Source organism: Sapajus apella, unplaced genomic scaffold (assembly GCF_009761245.1).
Source record: "Sapajus apella isolate SASKATOON/1434 unplaced genomic scaffold, GSC_monkey_1.0 scaffold51, whole genome shotgun sequence".
NCBI classification, from domain to species: domain Eukaryota; kingdom Metazoa; phylum Chordata; class Mammalia; order Primates; family Cebidae; genus Sapajus; species Sapajus apella.
In genome coordinates, this window is record NW_022436991.1 from 14,051,318 (window position 1) to 14,075,086 (window position 23,769).

Sequence of the window (23,769 nt, forward strand, 5' to 3'; positions counted from 1 at the left end):
ACAGACAAGGAAGAAATAGGGAGGGACAGAGAGAGAGAGAAATAAGGGGGACATATCTTCTCCCTGCCTAAAACACCCCGGGCTCCCTGCTGCAGAATCAGCTTCTTCGCTGCATAGTAAACTCCGTCCTCGTCCTGCTTCCTGCCACCCTCAGCCCCTGCAGCCCTCCAGGCCTCCCACTGCCCTTCCTGCCTCAGCCTCCCTGGTCTTCTGGCTCTTCCACAAGCACTGTCTGGCCCCTTCTAGCTCCGGGACACACAGGTTCTTCTGCCTGCAAAGCTCTTCAGCTGACTGACTCCTCACCCTTTAGGGCCCAGTCCCTGGCTTCTCAACATGTTGACTCTGAAGGAGTGCCCCTGCCCTGTTTCCTCCCCATCACCACATGCTCCTCCCTTGTTTGTTTTTGAGCTCCCTTACTGAACGATTTTCTCTCTCAGACCAGAGGCTGTGGTCTTGCCTGACTCCCTGCTGTCTCTCCAGCACCCACAGGGCTGATATGCAGCAGATGCTCAATAAACATTCACCAAGGAATGAAAGATGAAACTGTCCAGACTTATCGAATGAGTCTGATGATTCTTTCACAAGGTCATGCTGCTTGAGGGGGCACTAGGCACCAGGACAGGAGGGTGGCTGTGGGAGCTGAGACTGAAGGTCGGGGGAGGGATGTGGGAACTGGGATTGAGGATTGGGGAGGGCTTTGGAGACTGGGATTAGGGGTAGAGAGAGAGGTGCTGGTACTAGAATTGGACGCGGGAGGGAGGGCTGTGGGGATTGGGATTGGGGTGGGAGGAGGGCTAGGGGGATTTGGATTGGGGTGGGGGAGGGCTGCGGGGGCTGGGATTGGGGTGGGGGAGGGTTTGGGGGGAGGGGTAGGGGGGGGGGGAGGGCTGCAGGGGCTGGGATTGGGGTGGGTGGAGGGCTGTGGGTGCTGGGATTGGGGGCTGGGTGGAGGGCTTTTGCCATTTCCTCTGACCCTGAGAACTCTCCTTCTTAATTCCAGGGCTTGCTTCTAGGTCCACAGTGCCTTGACTCTTCCAGTGGCAGGAACCTCCACCTAGGCCTCCAGAGGCCCTTAAGAGAAACCCCAAGGCCTCTTACCATCCGGGGTCTCCTGCCCATTCTGCAGGGAGCCTGGGGAGGCTCACTCCCAAATATGGGAGTTGAGGACATTCTGGAATGCTCCAGGATTCTCAGCCTCTATCCTTGCTGTGTGCTTTCTGAGGCCCTCTCTGATGAGTTCTTCACTCTTTTATCCCTGCAGCAGGAGTTCTCCAAACACATCCACCCCCTGGTTTCTGATCCCCTCTTCCAGGAAGCCCTCCATGCTAGCACAGACTTGAAACCATGATGTGTGTCCACTTCAGCGCCATCCCCTGTTTCTCACAGGCCAAAATTGGGCTCTCTTCCCTCTCCTCTGTCTCCTCGCCACTAGCAGAGCCATTTCTCATTCAGTTACTAGAATCACAGGATTTGGAATCAGACAAACCTGTGTTTAAATCTCTGCCTTCTTAGTTTGGATTCCCCAGCAGCAGACTCACAGATAAGAGTTTGAGTGCCAGTGATATATTTAGAGGGTACAGGGAAATTGGTCAGAGAGGAAAAGTGGGACAAGGATGGGAGGGGAGAGCTACTAAACCTCATGATCATTGACTCCTTACTCTGCAGAGAAACTGCAGAGCACATGCCTCTGGGGGATCCCACGCCAGGGTGAGGGAGCTGGGGTATGTATACACCAACTTCCCTGGCACTTCCAGCCTGCCTCCAGGCACAGAGATGCAGATACAGATAGAAGCCCCTGGAGCTTCCTAAAGGTCTGAGAGAGGTGGCCAGGGCACTGACGATATCTACTGTGACTCCTCTGCCAGTGACTAGCTAAGCTGTGTGACCTTGGGCTAGTTACTCCACCTCTCTGAGCCTTAATTTCCCCATCTGTAAAATCTAGGCAACAATCCCAGCTGTAGGGGCTGGGGGTAAGCAAGGATATGAGATCAGGCATGAAAAGCCCTTAGTACAGAGTGGGGTGGGGTGGGGAACATGTTGTGGGCATTCAACAGGCTCAGCCGAGATCTGACCATTTTAACTTTAATCTTACCTTGGTTCTTCTCTGCATTGCTTTCTGATCCTCACATTTGTTTTCTGAGCAGTACCCCAGATTCTGCCTCATGGTGTGGCCCGCAGCGAAGTGTTTGAAGTGAATGCATCTAAGCTGCCAAGAGTGTCCACAGCTCAAACGACTCCTGTCCACGGTCGCCCTCCCTGCCTCAGCTCCTTCTAGCGAGGACTGTCCTCCCCCAGGCCAGTGGCTAACCTGGGACTGACCTTGAGCTGGGGTTTCCCTGCCTGCCTGGCACCGCAGTCTCTTCCTTCCTTTCTTAGCATCCCACCCCAACTGGGAAGGCTGTGGGGAGAGCTGCGTGCAGGGCTTGCTACCCAGAGACACCAGACTCAGTTTCCTCATCTGTGATGTGTTTGTGGGAGAATGCAGGGTGCAGTGGGGGGAGGGGGCTAGCCTGACTCATCTCCAGGGGTTCTTCTCCCCTGGCAGCCCACGAATCTCTCATAGCAGGTACCCACAAACAGTCTACTTACGGGCAGGATATCTCTCGTGGCGGCAGTCTAAGCGAAAGTCCTCCTCATCGCTTCCGTCCCTCTTCTCTATCCTGGAAAGAAAAAAAAAAAAACCAAAACAAAAAACCTGGGTAGGAAAGAGAAGGATGAGTGGGCAGAGACCCACAGACCTGAAAAAGTGCAGTCTTCCCTCCTCTGGAGAACCTTTTGCAAAGTAACTTTCTACCCACTGCCCTGTGGGATTTTGACCACAACCTCATGGTTTTGAGATGGGCATCATTATTCCCATTCTATTGATGAAGAAACTGAGGCTTTTGGAGGTGATGTGACCAACCCAGCGCCATGCAGCTAATCAATTAGAGGCAGGTGGGATGCAAACCTATCATTCTGTCAAAAAGAGGGACATCGATTATATGCAAATTGTATATTGCAAAAGCTACGCACAGTTTCATTTGTTTTCAGCATTATGCATTGATATGCACAGAAATTATTTTGGCAGAATATACACCAAAAGGTTAACTATTCTTCTGTAATGAATATAGGGGGTTAACTCTGCAGGCTTCTTTTTGACTCACTTTATTTTCTGATTGGGGGGCAGCAGGCTTTTATTCACTAAGCAGCACTTTTCCCCCCCCACAGACAAAGTCTCACTCTGTCACCCAGGTTGGGGTGCAGTAGCGAAATTAGAGCTCACTGCAGCCTCCAACTTCCTGGGCTTAGGCAATCCCCCCGCCTCAGCTTTCCAAGTAGCTGTGACTACAAGAGTGTACTTATTTTTACATTTTTCCATTTTTCTATAGAGATGGGATCTTGCTGTGTTATCCAGGCTGATCTCAAACTCCTGGCTTCAAGGGATCCTGCTGCTGCCTCCCAAAACGCTGGGATTATAGCCACATTTCTTTTCTTTTCTTTTCTTTCTTTTTTTTTTTTTTGAGATGGAGTCTCATTCTGTTGCCAGGCTGGAGTGCAGAGGTGTGATCCTGGCACACCGCAACCTCCGGCTCCCTGGTTCAAGCAATTCTCCTGCCTCAGCCTCCCAAGCAGTTGGGACTACATGCATGCGCCACCACGACCAGATAATTTTTTTTTTTTAAGTAGAAACGGGGTTTCACGATGTTGGCCAGGATGGTCTTGATCTCTTGACCTCATGATTCGCCTACCTCGGCCTCACAAGGTGCTGGGATTATAGGAGTGAGCCACCGCACCCAGCCGAGGCATTTACTAACTATGTCAAAACACTTCCTAAAGATAATTCTGCATACTATCAAATCCCCGGTCTTCCAACTTCTAGCACAGTGTTCTTTCCCACTAACAATTGCAAGAGCTTCTCAGTGTGGTTAGTGTGGTTTCTCTCTCCTCCATCATCTCAGGGTTACAGTGGTCCCAGAGGGAGCAGCCTCTGTGGGGTGGCAGCAGAGGGGAAGCATGGAGCAGAGGCTGATGAGGACCTGGACAGTGGAGGCAGGTGCATGGCCTCTGACACACTTCCAAACCTAGACCCTCACCCACGTCCCACTGATGACTGGGCCCGAGAATGGGTGAGGCCATGTTCCTTCATTGCACATATACATTTGTAACCCGAGTAAATTCCAGAGCTCCACATGGTTCACTCCAAATGGGCATCACATTATAGAAACACAATCTAGTCCTCTCAAGTGAGAACAACCCCAGGCTGGGCTCAGTGGCTCATGCCTGTTTTCCTAGCATTTTGAGAGGCTGAGGCAGGAGGATCACTTGAGACCAGGAGTTCAAGGCCAACCCAGGCAACACAGCAAGACCCTCATCTCTAGAAAACATCTTAAAAAAAAAAAAAAAAAAAAAAGCCAGTGCATGCCGGAGTGGTGATGTGTGCTTCTAGTTACTCAGTTACTCAGGGGGCTGAGGTAGGAGGAGTGCTTGAGCTCAGGAGGTCAAGGCTGCACTGAGCCATGATTGCACTGCTGTGCTCCAGACTGGGCAACACAGCAAGACCCCCATGTCTAGAAAAAAATATATAAGCCAGTGCATGTGGTGCGGTGGTGTGGTGGTGTGTGCCTCTGGTCCCAGCTACTCAGGAGGCTGAGGTGGGAGGATCATTTGAGCCCAGGAGATTGAGGCTGCAGTGAGCCTTGATCACACCACTATACTCCAGCCCAGACAACAGAGACCAACCCTGTCTGAGAAAAAAAATACTGAATCGTTATCATTTCTCCTGAAGCATACAGTGGGTTCTCCAACCCACACAGCTTGACATCTTTCCTCCATCCCTCTCTTTTCTCTCACTTGCCTTGCAGCTGTCCTAAAATCTCTCTCACTCTGCCTGTGTCTCACTTTCAACACTTCCCCTAAACTCTCTCCATTGCCCTTGGTGTGGCATCTTCCCTTTTCCCCACCCTCTCTGTCTTTCCACTGCTATCTCCTTTTCTCTCATGCAAGGAAGGCTCAATCCTTTCCAAAGCGAGTGCCCTATCTCTCTTCCCTGACCCTTCCCATCACCTCTTATTCCTACTTGCACATCCAGGAAGCCCAAGCTGGAGGAAAAGACATGGGGAAGGTAAGAATGACAAGCTAGCAATGCCAAAGTGTCCTTAGTAGGAGGGAGAGAGATACTTATATATTGATAATCACCATTCACTCATTCATTCATTCGCTCATTCACCAGGAACTTCCTGAGAACCTTCTCTGTTGGCAGCAGATGCTGTGTGGAGAACAGAAATGCCTATTTCACAATCTCTGCCCTCAGAGATCTTCCAGCCTAGTAGGGAAGACAAGCTTGCACCTGAGGTAGAAAATAGCAGGTAAGGCTGGGTGTGGTGACTCACGCCTGTAATCCCAGCACTTTGGGAGGCTGAGGCAGGCGGATTGCTTGAGCCCAAGAGTTCAAGACCAGCTTGAGCAGCATGGTGAAACCCCATCTTTACAAATGCTAGCCGGGGGTGGTGGTCTGTGCCTGTGGTCCCAGCTACCTGGGAAGCTGAGGTGGGAGAATCACCTGAGCCCAGGAGACAGAAGCCATAGTGAGCCATGACCTTATCACTGTCCTTCAGCCTCGGTAAGAGAGCAAGACCCTGTGTCAAGAAGAAAAAAAGATCAGATATTGAATAACGCTACACAAGGACTGTCTGCACTGCCTGTACCAAGATAGGCTTGTACTTCCCAGGGAACACACTCCGAGCATTTTCTGCTTATAAACATCTCCTGTGGCCTGGGTGGTCCTAGACACCAAACCAAAGGAATACATGCTGATGCTGTAGAAAGGCACATTCCAGTTCAGTAAAAGGATAATGTCTTTTTTAAAGTCTTAAAAAATTTTTTTTGAGATGGAGTCTCGCTCTTGTTGCCCAGGCTGGAGTGCAGGAGTGTGATCTGAGCTCACCACAACCTCCACCTCCTGGGTTCAAGTGATTCTCCTGCCTCAGCCTCCCAAGTAGCTGGGATTACAGGCATGTGTCACCATGCCTGGCTAATTTTGTATTTTTAGTAGAGACAGGGTTTCATCATGTTGCCCAGGCTGGTCTTGAACTCCTGGCCTCAGGTGATCCACCTGCCTTGGCCTCCCATAGTGCTGGGATTACAGGCATGAGCCACTGTGCCTGGCCCCAAAAAAATCTTTTAATAGAAACATCTTGGTTATCTTCCTGATAACACAAGCTTGTTCCAAAGACAAACAAACAAATCTCAGCACCATAGAGACAGCCAAAGTCCCCTATAATCGCATCTCCATGTAATGAGATCAACAATGTTAGCAGTTTGGTATTTATCTTTTCAGAATTAATACTTTTTCTACACAAATAGACTTAAACATTCTGTTTTGAACCTGATTTTTTTTTAACCTATCCAGAAATTTTTCATTTGAGCACACCTGGATCTCACATTTCTTTCTTACGGCTGTATTATAAAAGAATAATTAATATTCAATACCCCCATTGATAGAGATTTAGGCGTTTTCTCATCTTTGCTGACTCTTCCAAATAATGGTGCACGTGGTGAGTCTCTATCACCAGAGCTTCTCAGGACTGGAGTCTCACCAGTGATGAAGTCATAACTGGACTCAAACATTGGATGGGAGAGTGGACCAGGAAATAGCCTCATCCTCACCCTGGAACGCCACCTCCCTGGGCACATCCAGCACCTTTAGGTCAACAGAGGCCAGTCCCATTGCATAAAGGGTTTCCAGCATCCTCCTTCTTTTCACAGCCTTGACCTTGAACCAATCCCTCCATCCGTCCTAGGGTCCCAGTTCTCCTGGTTTCTTTTCGCTGCTGTTGAGACAGAGTCTCGCTCTTAGGCTGGAGTGCAGTGGCGCGATCTCGGCTCACTGCAACTTCCACCTCCTGGGTTCAGTCAATTCTCCTGCCTCAGCCTCCCAAGCAGCTGGGATCACAGGGGTGTGCCACCATGCTTGGCTAGTTTTTTATATTTTTAGTAGATATGGGGTTTCACCATGTTGACCAGGCTGGTTTTAAACTCCTGGCCTCAAGGCATCCACTCGCCTCAGCCTCCCAAAGTGCTGGGATTGCAGGTATGAGCCACCAGGCCTGGTGTCTCCGGGTTTCCCCTCTGACATGTCATCTTCCTCCTTGCCTCACGCTGGGCATCTCCATGACCTCTGCTGGGAGCCTCAGCCCCGGGAAGTGGGACCCTATGAGCAAAGGGGCCGACGTCTAAGGAGTCAGTCAGTCCGGCCTGGCACAAGACCTTCCCTCCCTCATCACCCAAGCCTTGCTGCCCAGAAACCCCCACTCAGCAGCTGATATATCCAGTAACACCTGCCAAGGAGAGAGCCAGGCCTTGTGCTGGGCTTGGGGGCCACAGGGACCATCCAGGCAGGCCCCTGCCCTCAAGAAGCTCCTGCTGGTTTTCCCCATACACAGATAACCGAGGCTGCATGTGCTAAGTGTCAGGCCAGAAGGATATGAAGAAGATTGTCTGTCTAGTGCAGGGGTTGGTGAACGTTTCCTGCAAAGGCTCAGATAGTAAATATGTGAGGCTTTGCAAGCCCTATGGTCTCTCTCACAACTACTCGACTCTGCCCCTGCCGTGAAAGCAGCCGCGACGAGATAGAAACCAATGGGTGTGGACGCCAGATGCAGGTGATGGGGAGGAAGGCAGCAAATCACACTGCCACGTGTGTACCTATGCAACAATCTTGCATGTTCTTCACATGTACCCCAAAACCTAAAATCCAATAAAATAAATAAATGGGGAAAAAAAAAAAGAAACAAATGGGTGTGGACAACAGCGGGCGGTGGGCGGGGTTTGGCCCGCGAGGATGGATGGCGTGTGGACTCCCGGTCAAGCCCAGTGGTTCTCAGCTTGGCTGCAGCCAAGCCACCACGTGAGTTGTTAATTACGGGGGGCGGCAAGCAGGGCTGGAATGTGCAGCCCGGGTTGAAAACCATTGGTGCAGGGACCAGCGGAGGCTTCTCAGGGAGGTACTGTTTGAGCTGCATCATGGAGCCTGCTCACTTCCTTTCTATATTTACTTATTGATTGATTGATTTTTGAGACAGAGTCTCACTCTTGTCACCCAGGCTGGAGTGCAGTGGCACTATCTCGGCTCACTGCAACCTCCACCTCCCTGGTTCAAGCGATTCTCCTGCCTCAGTCTCCTGAGTAGCTGGGACTACAGGCATGCAACACCACGCCCGGCTAATTTTTGTGTTTTTAGTAGAGACAGAGTTTCACCATGCTTCCCAGGCTGGTCTGGAACTCCTGACCTCAACTGATCCACCCACCTCAGCCTCCCGAAGTGCTGGGATTACGGGCGTGCTTCTTGCATTTTTTAACTAGTATTTTAGGCTCAGGGTACTAGCAGGTTTGTTATATGGGGGTTTATTGTATAGATTATTTTGTCATCTAGGTAATGAGGATAGTGCCTGATGGCTGGTTTTTTTATCCCCTCCCTGCTCCCACCCTTCACCCTCAAGTAGGCCCCAGCATCTCTTGTTCTGTTCTTTGTGTCCATGTGTTCTCAGTGTTTAGCTCCCACTTTCAAAAGAGAACAGGCAGTATTTGGTTTTCCTTTCCTGCTTTAGTTTGCTAAGGATAATGGCCTCCAGCTCCCTCCACGTTGCTGCAAAGGACACCATCTTGTTCTTTTTTCCTGGCCGTGTAGTATTCCATGGTGTGTATGTAACACATTTTCTTTATCCAGTCTACCACTGATGGGCATTTAGGTTGATTCTGTGTCTTTGCTATTGTGAACAGTGCTGCTGACCTGCTCACATCTAAGAGAGGAAGCTGAGCTCCAAGCCCAGGTCTGCCCGTCCTTCTCTGATGCAGTGTTGCCATTCTGGAAAGAGCTGGTTTCCTTGCGCAGATTTGAGACTGTCCACCAGATTCAGCAAGGAAGATACCAGATCTGTGGAACCTGCAGGGTCTTGGCGGCCCTCTGGGCCTGCTTAGGGCTTGACAGTGGTTCTGGGCAAGGGCTGAGTGCCCCCAACAGCGGGGCTTCCTGGCAGGAAACACGGAGGGGACAAGGGCAGGCTTTGGGCACAAAGAGACCTTGGGCTCTGGAGTGAGGAGGAACCGTGGCTGAGCTCAGCTCTGCTGTGAACAGGCAGCCTGGCCCTGTGCAGCTCACCCGGCTGCTCTGGATCTGTTTCCTTATGTGTGCACAGGGCACAACAGCGGTGGTCACCTCACAACAGTAACAACCACGGCCGCTGCCTCCCTGGCTGTTGTAAGGACAGCCCAGGACCTGCTACAGAAGACGGGCTAGAGCATGTTCACTACTGGTATTTTTAAACCTCTCTAATAGTCTAATAGTCTATCTTCCCTAATATGTTTCCTTTTTCTTTCTTTTTTTCTTTTCTTTTTTTTTTTTTTTTTGAGATGGAGTTTCTCTCTTGTTGCCCAGTCTGGAGTACAATGGCGCAATCTTGGATCACAGCAACCTCCGCCTCCCAGGTTCAAGCCATTCTCCTGTCTCAGCCTCCCGAGTAGCTGGGATTACAGGCATGCACCACCATGCCTAATTTTGTATTTTTAATAGAGATAGGTTTCCTCCGTGTTGGTCAGGCTGGTCTCGAACTCCCAACCTCCATGATCTGCCCTCCTCGGCCTCCCAAAGTGCTGGGATTACAGGTGTGAGCCACTGCACCCAGCCCATTTTCTTTTTCTTCTTTTTTTTTTCTTTCTCTTTGAGCCAGAGTCTCACTCTGTCACCAGGCTGGAATACAGTGGCATGATCATATCTCACTGTAAGCTCAACCTTCTGGGCTCAAGCGATCCTCCCACCTCAGCCTCCCAAGTAGCTGAGACTACAGGCACACATCACCACCCCAGCTAATTCTTTCATTTTTTGTAAAAACAGGGTCTCCCTATATTGCCCAGGCTGGTCTCGAACTCCTGGCCTCAAGTGATTCTTCCACCTTGGCCTTCCAAAGAGCTGGGATTACAGGCATCAGCCACCACACCTGACCCGCTTAATACATTTTCAACTCAGAGGGAAGAATGCAGTTTCTCTCATTCTATGTTTGTAGCCTCAAGACCTAGCACAACGTATCACAAATAATACAAGAACAAATACAAAAATTAGCGGGGTGTGGCGGTGTGCACCAGTAATCCCAGCTAATCTGGAAGCTGAGGCAGGAGAATGGCTTGAACCTGGGAGGCGGAGGTTGCAAGCCAAGATCACGCCATTGCACTCCAGCCTGGGTGACAGAGGGAGACTCCGTCTCAAAAAAAAAAAAAAAAAAAAAAAAAAGACAAAAACAAAACAAAAAAAGGAAGGGAAGGAGGAAGGGAGGCAAGGGAAGGAGAAAAAACAGTTTGAAGCTAAGAGTAGCCCACAGGGGAGGTAGCCAAGGGTCATCAGCAGGGCTGGACTCCCTGTTGAAAAAGGAGCAAAGGCAAATGTCACTAGGTGACAGTGTCCTCTGATTTGAACTATAATTTCCTGCAGGAATCATTATGCATTTTCTGAAGACATGAAGACAGATTTGCTTTGTTTATTTTTTTTGAGATAGGGTCTCACTCTGTCACCCAGGCTTGTGTGCAGTGGTACAATCATAGTTCACTGCAGCCTCCACCTCCTGGGCTCAAGCAATCCTCCTGCCTCAGCCTCCTAAACTGCTAGGATTATAGGAATGAGCCATCACACCCAGCCAGACTTGCTTTTTTAATAAGATGGTGGTGTAAGAAACATCCACTGATATGGTTTGTATATCTGTCTCCTCTAAATCTCATGTTGAAATGCAGTCTCCAATGGTGAGAGGTATTTTGGTCCCTCATGAATGGCTTGGTAATGTGTGAGTTCCCATTAGCTCAGGAGAGAGCTGGTTGTTTAAAGGAGCGTGGAGTCTCCATCCCTCTCTCTTACTCCTTCTCTCATTGTGTGATATACCTGCTCCCCCTTCTATTATGAGTAAAAGCTTCCTGAGGCCTCACCCGAAGCTGAGCAGATGCCGGCACCATGCTTCTTGTAGAGCCTGCAGAAACATGAGCCACATAAACCTCTCTTCCTTATAAATTACCCAGCCTCAGGTATTCTTTTACGGCAATGTGAAACGGACTAACACACTCACAAACCTAAATAAGGTCCTTGAAGCGTTGATGGGGATGCTTAGTGTGAAACGGTGCTCAGAACTGGCAGCAGGTGGAACCAGGCACCCCACGTATGTCACATCCCTCCAGGGACTGGGGCAGTGGCTCCACTACTCACCAGTCATGTGCCTTGACATGTCTCGATTTTTTCATCTGATAAATGGGCGTATAATGTACCTATTCTTGTGATTGTTATAAGGATGAAACTAATTAATAATGCAAACCATCCTGGACAATATAGGGAGATTCAGTCTTTACCAAAAAAAAAAAAAAAAAAAATCCAGGTGCTATGGCACACACCTGTAGTCCCAGCTACTCGGGTGGCTGAGGTGGGAGGATCGCCCAAGGCGGCTGCAATGAGCTGTGATTGCGCCACTGCACTCCAGCCTGAGTGACAGAGCGACACCCTGTCTCAAATAAATAAAACGATAAATAAACGTAAAGCTCAAGCTCTTTGGAGCGGTACTGAGAACACTGCCTGGTACTTGCTGTTATTGTCGTCATATTACTATTACCATTGTCGCCATCATCATCCCTACCTCTGGGGTCTTTCTGCTCCTGCCACTCTGTGACTGCACATTCAGCCCCGCCCTCCAGTTCCAGCGGTGGAAGGTATGAACTGCTGTAATGCACTACCCAGTGCTCTCCTCAAACACACACCCTTTCTTCCATTCCAGCATCTAGAGCTGCCACTGTCATTGCCTCGGGAAAGGGATATTTTGCAGGAAGCAGAGGAAGGGCTTTGAGGTATCAAAAAACCTCTGGATTCAGGGTAGGCGGAACCCACAGGAGGTCACGGCACTGCCTTTGCCCCAGAAGAGACAGAGTCCCCCAAACTGGGGACTGAGCTTCAGAGCAGAAGTGAAGGGTGAGTAGAGGCTGTGGTGCCTAGAAAGATGGAAGAGCCCCAGGGAAAGGTGATGGGGACAGAAGCACTGTTCAGATGTGAACAGCACCAGCCCCATTTCACAGATGGGAAAGTCGAGGCGAAGATAGATTCGTCACCTTTGCCTGGTTTCGTGGTAGGCTGGCTGTCCAATACAAGAAAGAGCTCTGATTCAGTGTTTGTGAACTTCCGTGGGATAAATACTCCCACCATGGCTGAACTGAAGGGACCCGGGTGACATTGCTGAATGGAGGAGGAGATAGGCACAACGGGTCTTCGTGAGCAGTCCTGGTGGTTCCAGCCCTGCAGCTGCGTTGTGGTAGAGCTGGGATCTGAGCTTGGGTTTACAGTCCCTGGAGCTGGAGCGAGTTTCCACTGTACGCTGTGGACTCCCGGCAGGCAGGGGGTTCCCTATCAGACCCACCCAGGGCAGGTTTGCATTGTGAGGTCCCCGTGGAAAGTGGGGCTGGGGACCCTCCATCACTGGCTCTGCCAGAACTGCTGCCGAGGTATTGGAGGTGACTGTGCCATCTGCCATCCCACAGTCACGGTCCCCAATAGCCCACCACAGTCTGGAGTCTGATGGAGGCCGGGTGTTTCCTCTTTTTAAGAGAAGAGATGGATGCAGGCAAGTGACGGAGCTGGGAGGCTCTGAGGACACTGAGGGAGGATTTCAGGGAGGACCAGAACTGATGTTTCACTAGGAGGCCACACTGTACCTGCCAGCCTGATTCCAGGGCTGAACATGGCCACAGCAGCCAGGGGCTTCATCAGGGCCCATCTCTGCTGTAGCAGGGGTGGGTGCCATATGCCCTACAGCTTCCCCAGCCTCCACTGCCCCTGCTCTAGGCTCCCATCCCCTGGCATGTTCTCCACCCCATACAGCCCCATCTATGCCATCCTCAAAGCTAGCCTCTCTCTCTCTAGCCCCAGACTGGCTCTGTTTCCCAAATCTCCAGCCACTGCCTTGTATGAATTAACAGCCTACATGCTATGCTTCTGCAACTATCTGTAATAAAGGACTAAGACTCCCCGATCCCCTTAATTTTCTCCTTCTTCTTCTTCTCCTTCTTCTTTCTTCTTCCTTCTTTCTTTTCTTCTTCTTTTTTTTGAGACGGAGTTTTGCTCTTGTTGCCCAGGCTGGAGTGCAATGGCGCAATCTCGGCTCACTGAAACCTCCGCCTCCCGGGTTCAAGCAATTCTCCTGCCTCAGTCTCCTGAGTAGCTAAGATTACAGGTGCCTGCCACCACACCCAATTAATTTCTGTATTTCTAGTAGAGACAGGTTTCGCCATGTTGGCCAGGGTGGTCTCGAACTCCTAACCTCAGGTGATCCTCCTGCCTCAGCTTCCTCAAGTGCTGGGATTACAGATGTGACTCACCGCACCCAGCCTTTCTTCTCTTTTTTAGACATGGGGTCTTGCCCTATTGCCCAGCCTGGAGTGCAGTGGAGCAATCATAGCTCACTGCAGCCTCCAATTCATGGGCTCAAGTGATCCTCCCACCTACCTCAGCCTCCCACCCATCTCAGCAGCTGGAATTATATAGGTGCACATATATATATATATATATATATATATATATATATATATAATTATATGCCAATATGCCTGCTCCCCCTTAATTTTCTACCTGTTTTGGATCAATTTTTTATAATAAATAAAAATGAAATGAAAAAATGCATGCAAAAGGCAAGCATGGGTGTCCAGCAATGTCAATTTGCTATGAAAGCTTCCATTTATCTCAACTTTTGTCCTTACATTACAAAAGATGTTTGCAAGTGAGCAATGGTCCAGGGACCACACTTTGAGTAGCATTGGTGTGTAGGGCCCTTCTTTCTCCTCTGGCCTCAGCTGGTCACATCCACCTCCTGACCCTATGACTGCAGTTGCACCTGCTCTATCCTGCAGCCTAGTACTTCACAAACTTAAAGGTGCTCCAAGATCACCTTTATAAGAAGCTTGTTCACATAAGGCCTCTGATTTAGGAGGTCTAAGGTGGGGTCTGAGATTCTGCATTTTGAGCAGGCTTCCAGGTGAGCCCAATGCTACTGGGCCCAGGCTTTGGGCAGGTGAGGGGCTCAGCCCAGCCCAGGCCTCCCATCCTCTCCCCATGGTCCTGGTCGCAAATGGCCAGGATTAAAGAGCCAGCCACCTCCTTCCTGCCTCTGAAGCTCCCTTCAGCTGGTGGACATTTAAAAGAAAGCATGAGAGTTGAGGGAGTGAACAGCCCTTCCAGATGTTCTTTTCAGATGTTCCTGCCACCATCCTTTGATCATGTTTTCACTTCAAGTACCATCTTGTGTTTTCACCTCCCCTGCGCACAGGCGCTGGCTGGTGATCTAATCGCGGGAGCCGCGCGAAGGCTCTGAATCTCCGCAGTGCCATCTCCAGTTTCTGGGCACCATATTCCTCTCAAGAATAAATGGCAATTTCCAAGGACCCCAACACGAGGTGATGGAGAACAAGGTGTTATGAAGAAGTAAAATTCAAGCAGTGAAGACAGACGGATCAGATGGAACCGTGACTGAACACATCTCAGAGGCTAAACACCTAAGAAACAGTCGCAGAGGACAAAAATACAGTGATTTTAAAATAAGCAATTCACAATGGAATGAAAAATGGAACTAAAAGAAATCTGGGGTAAAATAAACAACTGCAGGTAGTAAATTAAGATTCCATAACATCACGTCAAAAGGGTCATTGCAAGTTAGGGGAAAATAAATGAGTTTTTAAGAAAGACTTTTTTTTTCTTTTCCCATTTTCTGTGTAAATATCATCATGATATAAAACATTTGGAAAATAACACAGAAGGAGATAAAGCCATGCACTTGTCAATGCCTTAGCTTGATCTTTATGTGTAATTTACAATTTTGTCTCCTGTTTTAGCTTGATCTTTATGTGTAATTTACAATTTTGTCTCCCGTTTCTCCAGTACTGGGTTTTAAAAAGAGACCTCTAGATATTAACACATTGAGGTTATTTCTAGAATCACATGGGTGAGCAATGATTACCTGGCAGTACAAATAATCACTGGCATCGTGGTAATCCACCCCAAAACCCCAGCCCTACCTTTGACAACCCCTAAGGAGTCCCTCCATCCATAAAGACCCAACCGACAGAATGCAACCTCCAGACCGGACTTGCCCCAGAAGTCCCTTTCAGCACCCAGAGGACACTGGAAGGGAGAACAGACGTGAGGATAGCTGAGGCGTGATGCTGTCCAGCTTGGCGTGGGGGGATGGTGGGGAAGATGTCAGGCAGCGCTCCAGCAGAGAGATGAGTGGGTCAGAGCTGCAGAGGCCGGAGCACGGCCAGGCTGGGGAACTGCGGACGATCAGGGGATGCTGTGTGTAGGGGCGGGGCCCGGGGTATAGGGCGAGACTCTAAAGTTATGCTGAGGAATTGGGTTTTTGTCCTGAGAGCCATGGGAAGCCACTCCAATGTTTTAGGCAGAAATATGGGGATCCCGTTACCCTGATGACATTAGCATATTGAGGAGGCATTCCAGCTTCTGGGGTGGGAATAGATTACAGGGAACAAAAATGGGTGTGCAAAGACCCACCATGAAGGAAGTTGCTGGATTCAGCCAGGTAAAGCCGTGTTGCAGCCACAGACTAGATGATGGAAGTGGAGACAGAGAAAAGGGAAGGAGCTGTAAAGAGAAGGCCCTGGACTTGTGGTGAGCAGGAGGGTCATGGGTGGTGAAGAGGAAGCAGGGGCATCCATCAGGACCGCAGGCTTCCAGCTTGCGCAAGCAGAGCCAGTGATGGAGGGAGAGACGGAAATAAGATTGCGTTTGGGGGCGTGAATATCATGAATGAGTCTTGGACATATTGATTTGAGGTGCCTTTGAGAATCCAAGCAGAAACACCAAGGAGGCAACCGTATATGGCAGTGGGTAGGGCAGAGTGGATTCTCCTAATGTGGGAGCCTTCAGCCACATGGCCACGGAGGATGAGGAGCCACGTGTCACAGAGGGGAGGACAGCCCTGTAGGGACCAGAGATGGAGTCAGAGCACAGGCCCAGGAGAAGTGGCTGTGGGAGCCGAGGAGTGAGCGATTCGGGAGGCAGGTGGGTGCCGTGCCTGTCTGCCGAGAGCTGCTTCGTGGAGTGAGGGGGTGGGAGCCAGATTGGAGGGGGCTGGACAGCGAGTGGGAGGTGAGGATGTGGAGACAGGTCCTTCACAAAGCTCCCCCACAGCAAACAGGAGAGAGAGAACAGGAGCTAGTGGGACATGCGGTTGACGAGCCCATCCCTGCTTAGACAATCCCGTGGATGTGTATGGAGCCAGGGTGAGGTCACCCCTTCCCCAAGCACAAACTGCTTTTATCCCTGCTGGTTTCTTGCAGATCTGAGATCTGATGGCTTTGTGTTGGGCTTGGAGTGCAGCGAGCAATTGGCATCCAGGAAGGGGGTTTTGGATGGCTCCTACTCCGTCTCCTCTCTCTTAGAAGATAAATGCATCTCAGTGATAGACAGATAGCTGCTACCACCAGTCCCCAACCCCAGACACCATGGGAGGAGAAGAGACATCAGAGACCCAGGCACAACTCCCACCAAGGCGCTCACTCTCAAGTCACACCGAGTCGCTTAGATTTTCCTAAATGCGCTTTGTGTGTCGGCCCCTTCTGGCCTTTGCTCGTGCTGTTCCCCGTGCCTGAAATAGCCTCCCTCACCCACTGCCAAGCTGTCTGGTGAATGCTGCATGGGTATTGAAAAACTCGGCTCAGGGGTCTCTTCTGTGAAGCCTCTTCTATCATCTACCTCGCACTGGGGTGGGACTGGTAGTGCTTGAAGCCACTTCCAGGAGACTCTATTGTGGCGCCCAGTGCACTTTGCCGCGCTGTGAGCAGGGGGCAGCGAACTCAAGTGTCTCAGCCTGTTGTTGCCATGCAGAAACACGAGCTCAGTGTGGCTAGATCTCTGCTTTTTCACGAAAAGCCAAAAATCTTGATTTTTGATTTCTTATATGTATATTTTTAAGATTCAGGGGTTCATGTGCAGGTTCATTACACGGGTGCATTGCAGCATGCTGAGGTTGGCCTTCAGTCCATTCCATCACCCAAACAATGATCATAGTACCCAATAGGAGTTTTTCAGCCTTGCCTCCCTCCCTCCCTTCCTGCTCTTGCAGTCCCCAGTGTCTGCTGTCCCCGTCTTTATGTCCGTGTGTACACGATAATTAGTTCCCACATAAGTGAGAACATGCCATATTTGGTTTTCTGTTTCTGCAAAACCTTGATTTTTAACATGAAACCTCCTGATTTTTAAAAGAATTTTGAAACCACTGTGCAAGCCAAACAAAATACAGCTGCAGGCTAGATTCTCCAAGGACTACCACTTGCTACAAGCCCTGTTTTCAGGCAGGGAGTATATCTTATTTGCCCTGCACAGACAGAGGTCTCTAACCAGGCAGGGGAGGGGCATGGGGGAGGGGACCCCCAGCTTCGTTGCCAGAAACATCATTGTATCATTTCATAAAGTCCTCACAACAAAGCCTCAAGGTCAGCATTAGCCCATTTTCCAGCCAGGAAAACTGAAGCTCCGAGGAGGAGAAGCGCTACCTGGGGACTCACAGCTAGTCAATTGCAGAGTTAATTCCAACCCTGGTCTGTTTCTTCAGACATTCCACAGGGGCTGAACGCGTGAAGTCAGCCAGGTACTCAAACAGTGTCTTCAACAGGAGGCACTGTACAACTTTCTACTAAACAATAGAATTAATATTGTTGTTTTGCTTTGGTTTGGGTTTTCAAGACAGGGTCTCACTCTGTCACCCAAGTGGGAGACCAGTGGTGCCATCCTAGCTCGCTGTAGCCTTGACCCCCTAGAATTCAAGTGATCCTCCCACCTCAGCCTCCCTGAGTAACTGGGACCACAGGCACATGCCGCCACGCCAAGCTAATCTTTTAAATTTCTGTAGAGATGAAGTCTCGCTATGTTGCCCAGGCTAGTCTTGAACTCCTGGACTTAAGTGATCTGCCTGCCTCAGCCTCCCAAGAGCTGGGACTACGGGCATGAGCCACCGAGCCTGGCCTAATATTGTTAATAATTAATGCCATAATTGATTGAGCCTCTGTGATTCTAGGTGCTGGGATAGAGTGGAAACCAGGAAAAGCAGGCTCTCTGGTCTTGTGGAGTGTACATGGAAACGGAGCAGACATAAACATGTAAATTAATAAACAAGTAATTTCAGAGAGTCCTAAGTGCTACAGAGAGAGGTGCAAGGGTCCCAGGAAGGAAGATCTGCACTCCCAAGAAGCTCGGGGGGTTTCCGTCCCCCACACAGTGCCACGTGCCCAAGTGAAGTGGGTTGTTTATTCAGCACAGCTGAATTCCCTCTGCGATCCAGTCCAACAGGTCTCATTTTCTTCCACACATTGTTAAACCAGATCTGAGCATTAAGTATTCAAGAAAGCCCCGATACTGCAAATATTTACCTTTCATTCAGCAGCATCCAACCCAACCCTCGGGAGGCCCGATTAAGACACCCTCCTTGGGGACGTCAGGCAGGGTGACACTGGGAGGGCTTAATTCCAGATGTTTCTCAGGGCTGGGGCAGGAATCGGGGGGTGCAGGCTCTCCAACCCAGCAAACTCAACACGTGTGCATACATACTGGCCCTTCCACATGATCACGTGCACATACACATGCACACACACAGAACATGCCTTTCTTCTACAGCTCTGAAAACCATTTCATATCTGCCCAACTGCTCCTCAGCCATGCAATCGGCTCTTGCAGAGGGTAATCCAACAGGACCTGGGGGGTGGGGGAAGGGGTGGGAAAAGGACAGTTTAATTCCTTCCTGTCCATCAGCCCCGCATGGCACCACCTTGTCCCCAGCCCCCAGGAGGACAGCAGGAGAGACTTGGATGAAATGGGCTCAGAAGGGCCTCTCCCGCAGATAGGAAAGGTAGGGGCGTGAGGGAGCCCATGAGCTCTGTCCCACAGAGTGCATCATCCCAGAACTGCATACATGGTCTGAGTCTCACCTCACCTGCTCCTCCTACAATGAGCCCCTCAGCCATGGGACTCCCCTCACTCCCACTGTGTGCTCAGGTCCTCGATCAATGCCCAGCAGAGATCATTGATCAGGCCCAAGAGGCTGCACAGCACAGGGAAGGACTATGTGACCTGGGCTTAAATCCCAGCTCTGGCACTTACCAGCTGTGTGACCTTGGGCAAGTCGGTCTCCCTCTCTGTGCCTCGATTTGCCATCTGTAAAATGGGGATGACAGTAATGCTTACACCTCAGAGAGGTGTCACAGAAATTAACTGAATCACATCTAAGTATTTAGAGGAGGGCCTTATACAGGGTCAGAAACAATAACGTGGTTATTGGCCATGCCTCGAAACCCCATCGCCATCTCCATCCTAAGCTGGTCATGACCAAGCTCATGCTTCACTCTGGGGTCTGGCAAGGGCATTAGGAGCAGAAGGGACAGAAACTCACACACGCAAAGCCCTCCACGTGCCAGGCACTGTGCCAGCATGTAACGTGGATTATCAAATTTAAGCCTCCCTGGGACACCAAGAACTCTGGACTCTCCCATCCTGGGTCAGAGGAAACAGGTCCAGAGGGGCTTGGTGCCTCACCCCAAATCACACAGCAGCAGAGATGGACTTGATAAACTCACCCCAAACCCCTGCTCTACCCACAGCACCCTCTGTCCGCAAAGGAGGAGAAGAAAACCTGGGCAGCTGGGGCCGTGAATTGACCTCCCTTGAGTCCTGGCTGCAGCACCAGGGACTCTGGCCACTGAAGGATGTCAGCCCTGCATCTGAGCCACCCTGCAAATCTATGCAGACATCTATGTGCTCGGAGCTGTTTGTAGGGAAGACACAAAAAAGGGAAAAGAAATAGAACAGCCTGGCTAAGCTGAAATGTTCTCCTCAGAGGGGAAGGGAAATAAAATTTGATGAACCTCTGCATAATGTTCAGGTTATGAATGTGTAAAGTGATATTCTGCACATATGCTGGAAGGGATTCATCTTGGGGCTGAGCTGTTAGGAACCATTGGAACTGGGGCACCAACAAACCGCAGCTTCTTGATGGGGTACGGAGCGGTTCTGTCTTCTGCCTCAGCAAAACAAGGTACGTTTTACTCACGGATGCCCCAGGAGGTGAATCTCCACAGCAGAGTAGCAACTGACTGCGGTGCTAATGGGGCAGCTTTGGACACCAGGCTGCTTATGTGTCTACTGCAAACACCTGCTGAGTGCCATTCCGGGCCCTGTGCCATGCTGGGCATTGCCACCATCCACAGCCTGGGGCGAGGTGAGCCACGTGCCAGGTTAGCCGGATCTTCCTGTCCACTGCCTCCTGGCCCGGGACTGAACACCTGACCTTCGCTGGGCAATCACATCCTCTCTCCTGGGGTTTTGCACTGGAAGCGCTGGGGTGCTGAGTCAGCGAGATGATGGTGGGGACAGACATACCAGAGCATGAGGGAGCCAGGGCTGCACTTTCCAAAGACAAGAGTCCCGTCAATCACCAGAAAACCCTGAATGAGCTCCTAGGAGGTGGCTGGCCAATTCTAGGTGCCTGGTTCACAGCGAGAAACAAGATGGTGTAGGTTTTCTATCCCAGATCTTATAGTCTGCAAACTGGCAAACAAAGAAAATCCTGGCAGGTGGTGTCAGGTGCTATGAAAAAATAGCCATGGTGCCAGGCATAGTGGTTCGTGCCTGTAATCCCAGCACTTTCAGAGGCTGAGGCGGGAGGATTGTTTGAGGCTTGGAGTTTTAGGCCATCCTGGGCAACCCATAGCAATACTAAAAATGAAAACATTAGCCAGTCGTGGTGGTGCATGTTACTTGGGAGGCCAAGGTGGGAGGATCACTTGAGCCCAGGAGGTCGAGGCTGCAGTGAGCCGTGCTTGTGTCACTGTATGCAGTCTGGGTGACTGATAGGGTTTAGCTGTGTCCACCCTAATCTCACTTTGAATTAGAGTTCCCATCATCCTTATCTGTCATGGGAGGGATCCAGTGCGAGGTAATTGAATCACTGGGGCAGTTACCCCTACATCGTTCTCATGATAGTGAGTTCTCATGAGATCTGATGGCTTTATCAGGGAATTTTCCCCACTTTGCTTGGCACTTCTCCTTACTGCGGCCATGTGAAGAAGGACATGTTTGCTTTCCCTTCCGCCATGCTTGTAAGTTTCCTGAGGCCTCCCCAGCCCTGCTGTGAGTCAATTAAACCTCTTTCCTTGATAAATTACCCAGTCTCAGGTATGTCTTTATTAACAGCATGAGGACAGACTAATACAGCAACTGAGTGAGACCCTGTCTCCAAAACATAAAAAATAGCAACGGGCTGCAGTATCTAGGACAATGTTGTGGGGAGTGTGTGTTTAGACCCGGTGATTAGGGGAGGCCTCATGGAGGCATCCAGTGGCACAGTAAGTAGAAAGGTCCCGAGGTGGGGATGCATTTGGAGTGTCCAAGGGATGAACGGAGGCCTACGTGGCTGGGGAAAGACACAGTATCAGGATGAGAGAGGGATCTGTAACATGAGGGTCCCTGTGTGGGCCACCCCACCCCATGGCCTGCCATGCTTCTCTTCTGACCAAAGCCCTCCCAAGTGCCCCACAGGGAGTCCAGCTCCTCAGTGCTGCCCCACCCTGCAGCCTCTTGTCCTTCTCCCCCTCCTCGTCCTCTGCCAAGCCCTGAGGATGTGCAGTGATGCCTTCCCTGACACCGAAAGGCATTAATGCCCATCTCCTTCAGCTCCCCCATAAGCAGGCCCTGTGATAAGGATTTAGGTACAGGTAGCTTTCTTGAGGGGAGGCAGTTCCAGGAAATATGGGTAGGGGAGAGGGAAGGTGTGACAGGCAAGGGACGGAGCCAGTAGAGGAAGTGACAGAGGCTGATCCCTGCTAAGGGCACCTGGGGCCCAGTCCCATGGCAGAGCATGCCCCAGGCTGTTTTGTAACCAAAGGTGGGAAGCTGGGTCTTCATCTACCAACACCCGCTAACTCCTGACAGCATCAGTCTCCTGGGCATTCCAGTAGGCCCCATGTGTTGGGCAAAGCAGACTCGGGTCAGAGAGGGTCCTCAAGGCTGAGAGTCACATGAACTTGTGAGAAGCCCCCAGCCTATGCATGAACCATGAGTCCTGAGCAGATCTGTCCAGGGCATGCATAACTGCACCTGCATGGACTCCAGAGGCTGCCTGGGTTGAATCCTGGGGCTGCCTCTTCCATCTGGGTGGCCTGATCCTGAGGCATTGCCAGCTCTGATTTTCTTCAGTCTAGGAAAGAGCCACGCAGACCTGGGGCCCAACTCCTCCTCCATCACTGTGCAGCCTTACGTAAGTGTCTTAACTTCTCTGAGCCTCAGTTTTCCTCATCTGTAAAAAGGGGCTAATAGTCCTAATTGCATAGTGAGGTCTTAAGGATGAAATGAAATGTCTGGGCACAGGGCCTGGCACACAACTCATGCTCCATAAATGGCAGTTATGATGGTCGGCTCCGATCTGAGGTTGCTGTTCTATATCCTCTCTCTCAAGAGGAAAGACTGGGAGCGTGGGGACTCCAGGCCAGATTGGCCATTTGTGGGGACCTCTACATAGTGCTTCTGACCGGGATAGGCCTAGGAGGCAGACAGAGCACAGAGAGAGTAACATAGGCTGTGATTCTACAAGACCTGCCACAAACACTGGCACAGCAACTCTAGGGGTGTGGACTGAGCTAAGGCGGGCAGCAGCCCCTGACAGCCCAGAAGAGACTGAGGCAGCTAGCAGGGCATAGATTGGCACTAGGTTGGAGAGTGGGAGTGGCAGCTGGCCCTGGGTAGGGCCCAGCTCTGGGTAGAGCCAGGAGGAGAGCAGTACGGAGTGAGGTGGACACAGAAGCAACAATGAGCCCTGGTGGGAGGGCTCAGAAATTTCAGGTTTCGGGGTGCTGATGCTGTCTCTGAGTGGCTTCATCAGAAGATGGGAGGAGTTCTGCCTAAGGATATCTCCAGCTTCTGAAATCCTGAAATTCATCCAGCCAGCCATCTGCCTGTCTGTCCTTCCACTCATACCTACTCATCTATACCTCTACTTATCAATCCTTTCATCCAGCCATTCATCCATCTACCCACCCACCACTCAACCATCCATCCAACACACCTACCCATCCACCCATCCATCCATCCATCCACCTACCCATCTGTTTACTTATTTATCCATCCATCCCCTCCACCTACCCACTAACCCATCCTTCCATCCATCCATCCATCCATCCATCCATCTACCTACCCATCTGTCCACTTGTCCATCCATCCATCCCCGCACCTACCCACTAACCCATCCATCCATCCATCAACCTGTCCACCCACTCATCCATCCATCCACCCATCCACCCTCTCACCTGTCCACCTATCTATCTATCCATCTACCCACCCACTGTTTATTGTCACCTCCTCTGTTCCCAGCTGGACTCTGAACACTCGGGTGATTACATGTAGTTCCTGACATTGAGAAGCCATTCTCCTCCTGCAGCCATCACCAGTCCCACAGCTGGGTCCTCTTTTCACTCAATGCCATGACAGAGACCAAGAAGGAAACCTTGGTTCAGCCTCTATCATGGTTCCATGAAGCATAGGACCAAATGGCAAACACTCAAACTTGGTTCCCTTCTGGGTTTCTCATGCTTTGATCACATAAGCCCAAGGCAACCTCATGACCCATAAAACATTAAAATGTCCCAGAGATTCCGACATAATGGTGTCCAAACTCTGCCTCACTCAGCCTGCCCCTTCTGCCTCCCGCCTCCATAACCCTTCTGTCA

General features: G+C 50.6%; 1 protein-coding gene across 5 annotated transcripts in view; it reads right to left on the bottom strand.

Moving 5' to 3' along the window:
- Window positions 1–23,769, bottom strand: part of GSG1L (GSG1 like) — a 269,677-nt gene that overhangs the window by 12,839 nt on the left and 233,069 nt on the right. For 3 of the 5 annotated variants that reach the window (XM_032243035.1, XM_032243033.1, XM_032243036.1), the window contains one exon: window positions 2,590–2,660. In XM_032243035.1, coding sequence (XP_032098926.1) covers window positions 2,590–2,660 — 71 coding nt within the window. Of the gene's footprint in view, window positions 1–2,589; window positions 2,661–19,153; window positions 19,208–23,769 lie in introns of all 5 variants that reach the window. The other 2 variants (XM_032243034.1, XM_032243032.1) reach the window with 1 other exon arrangement.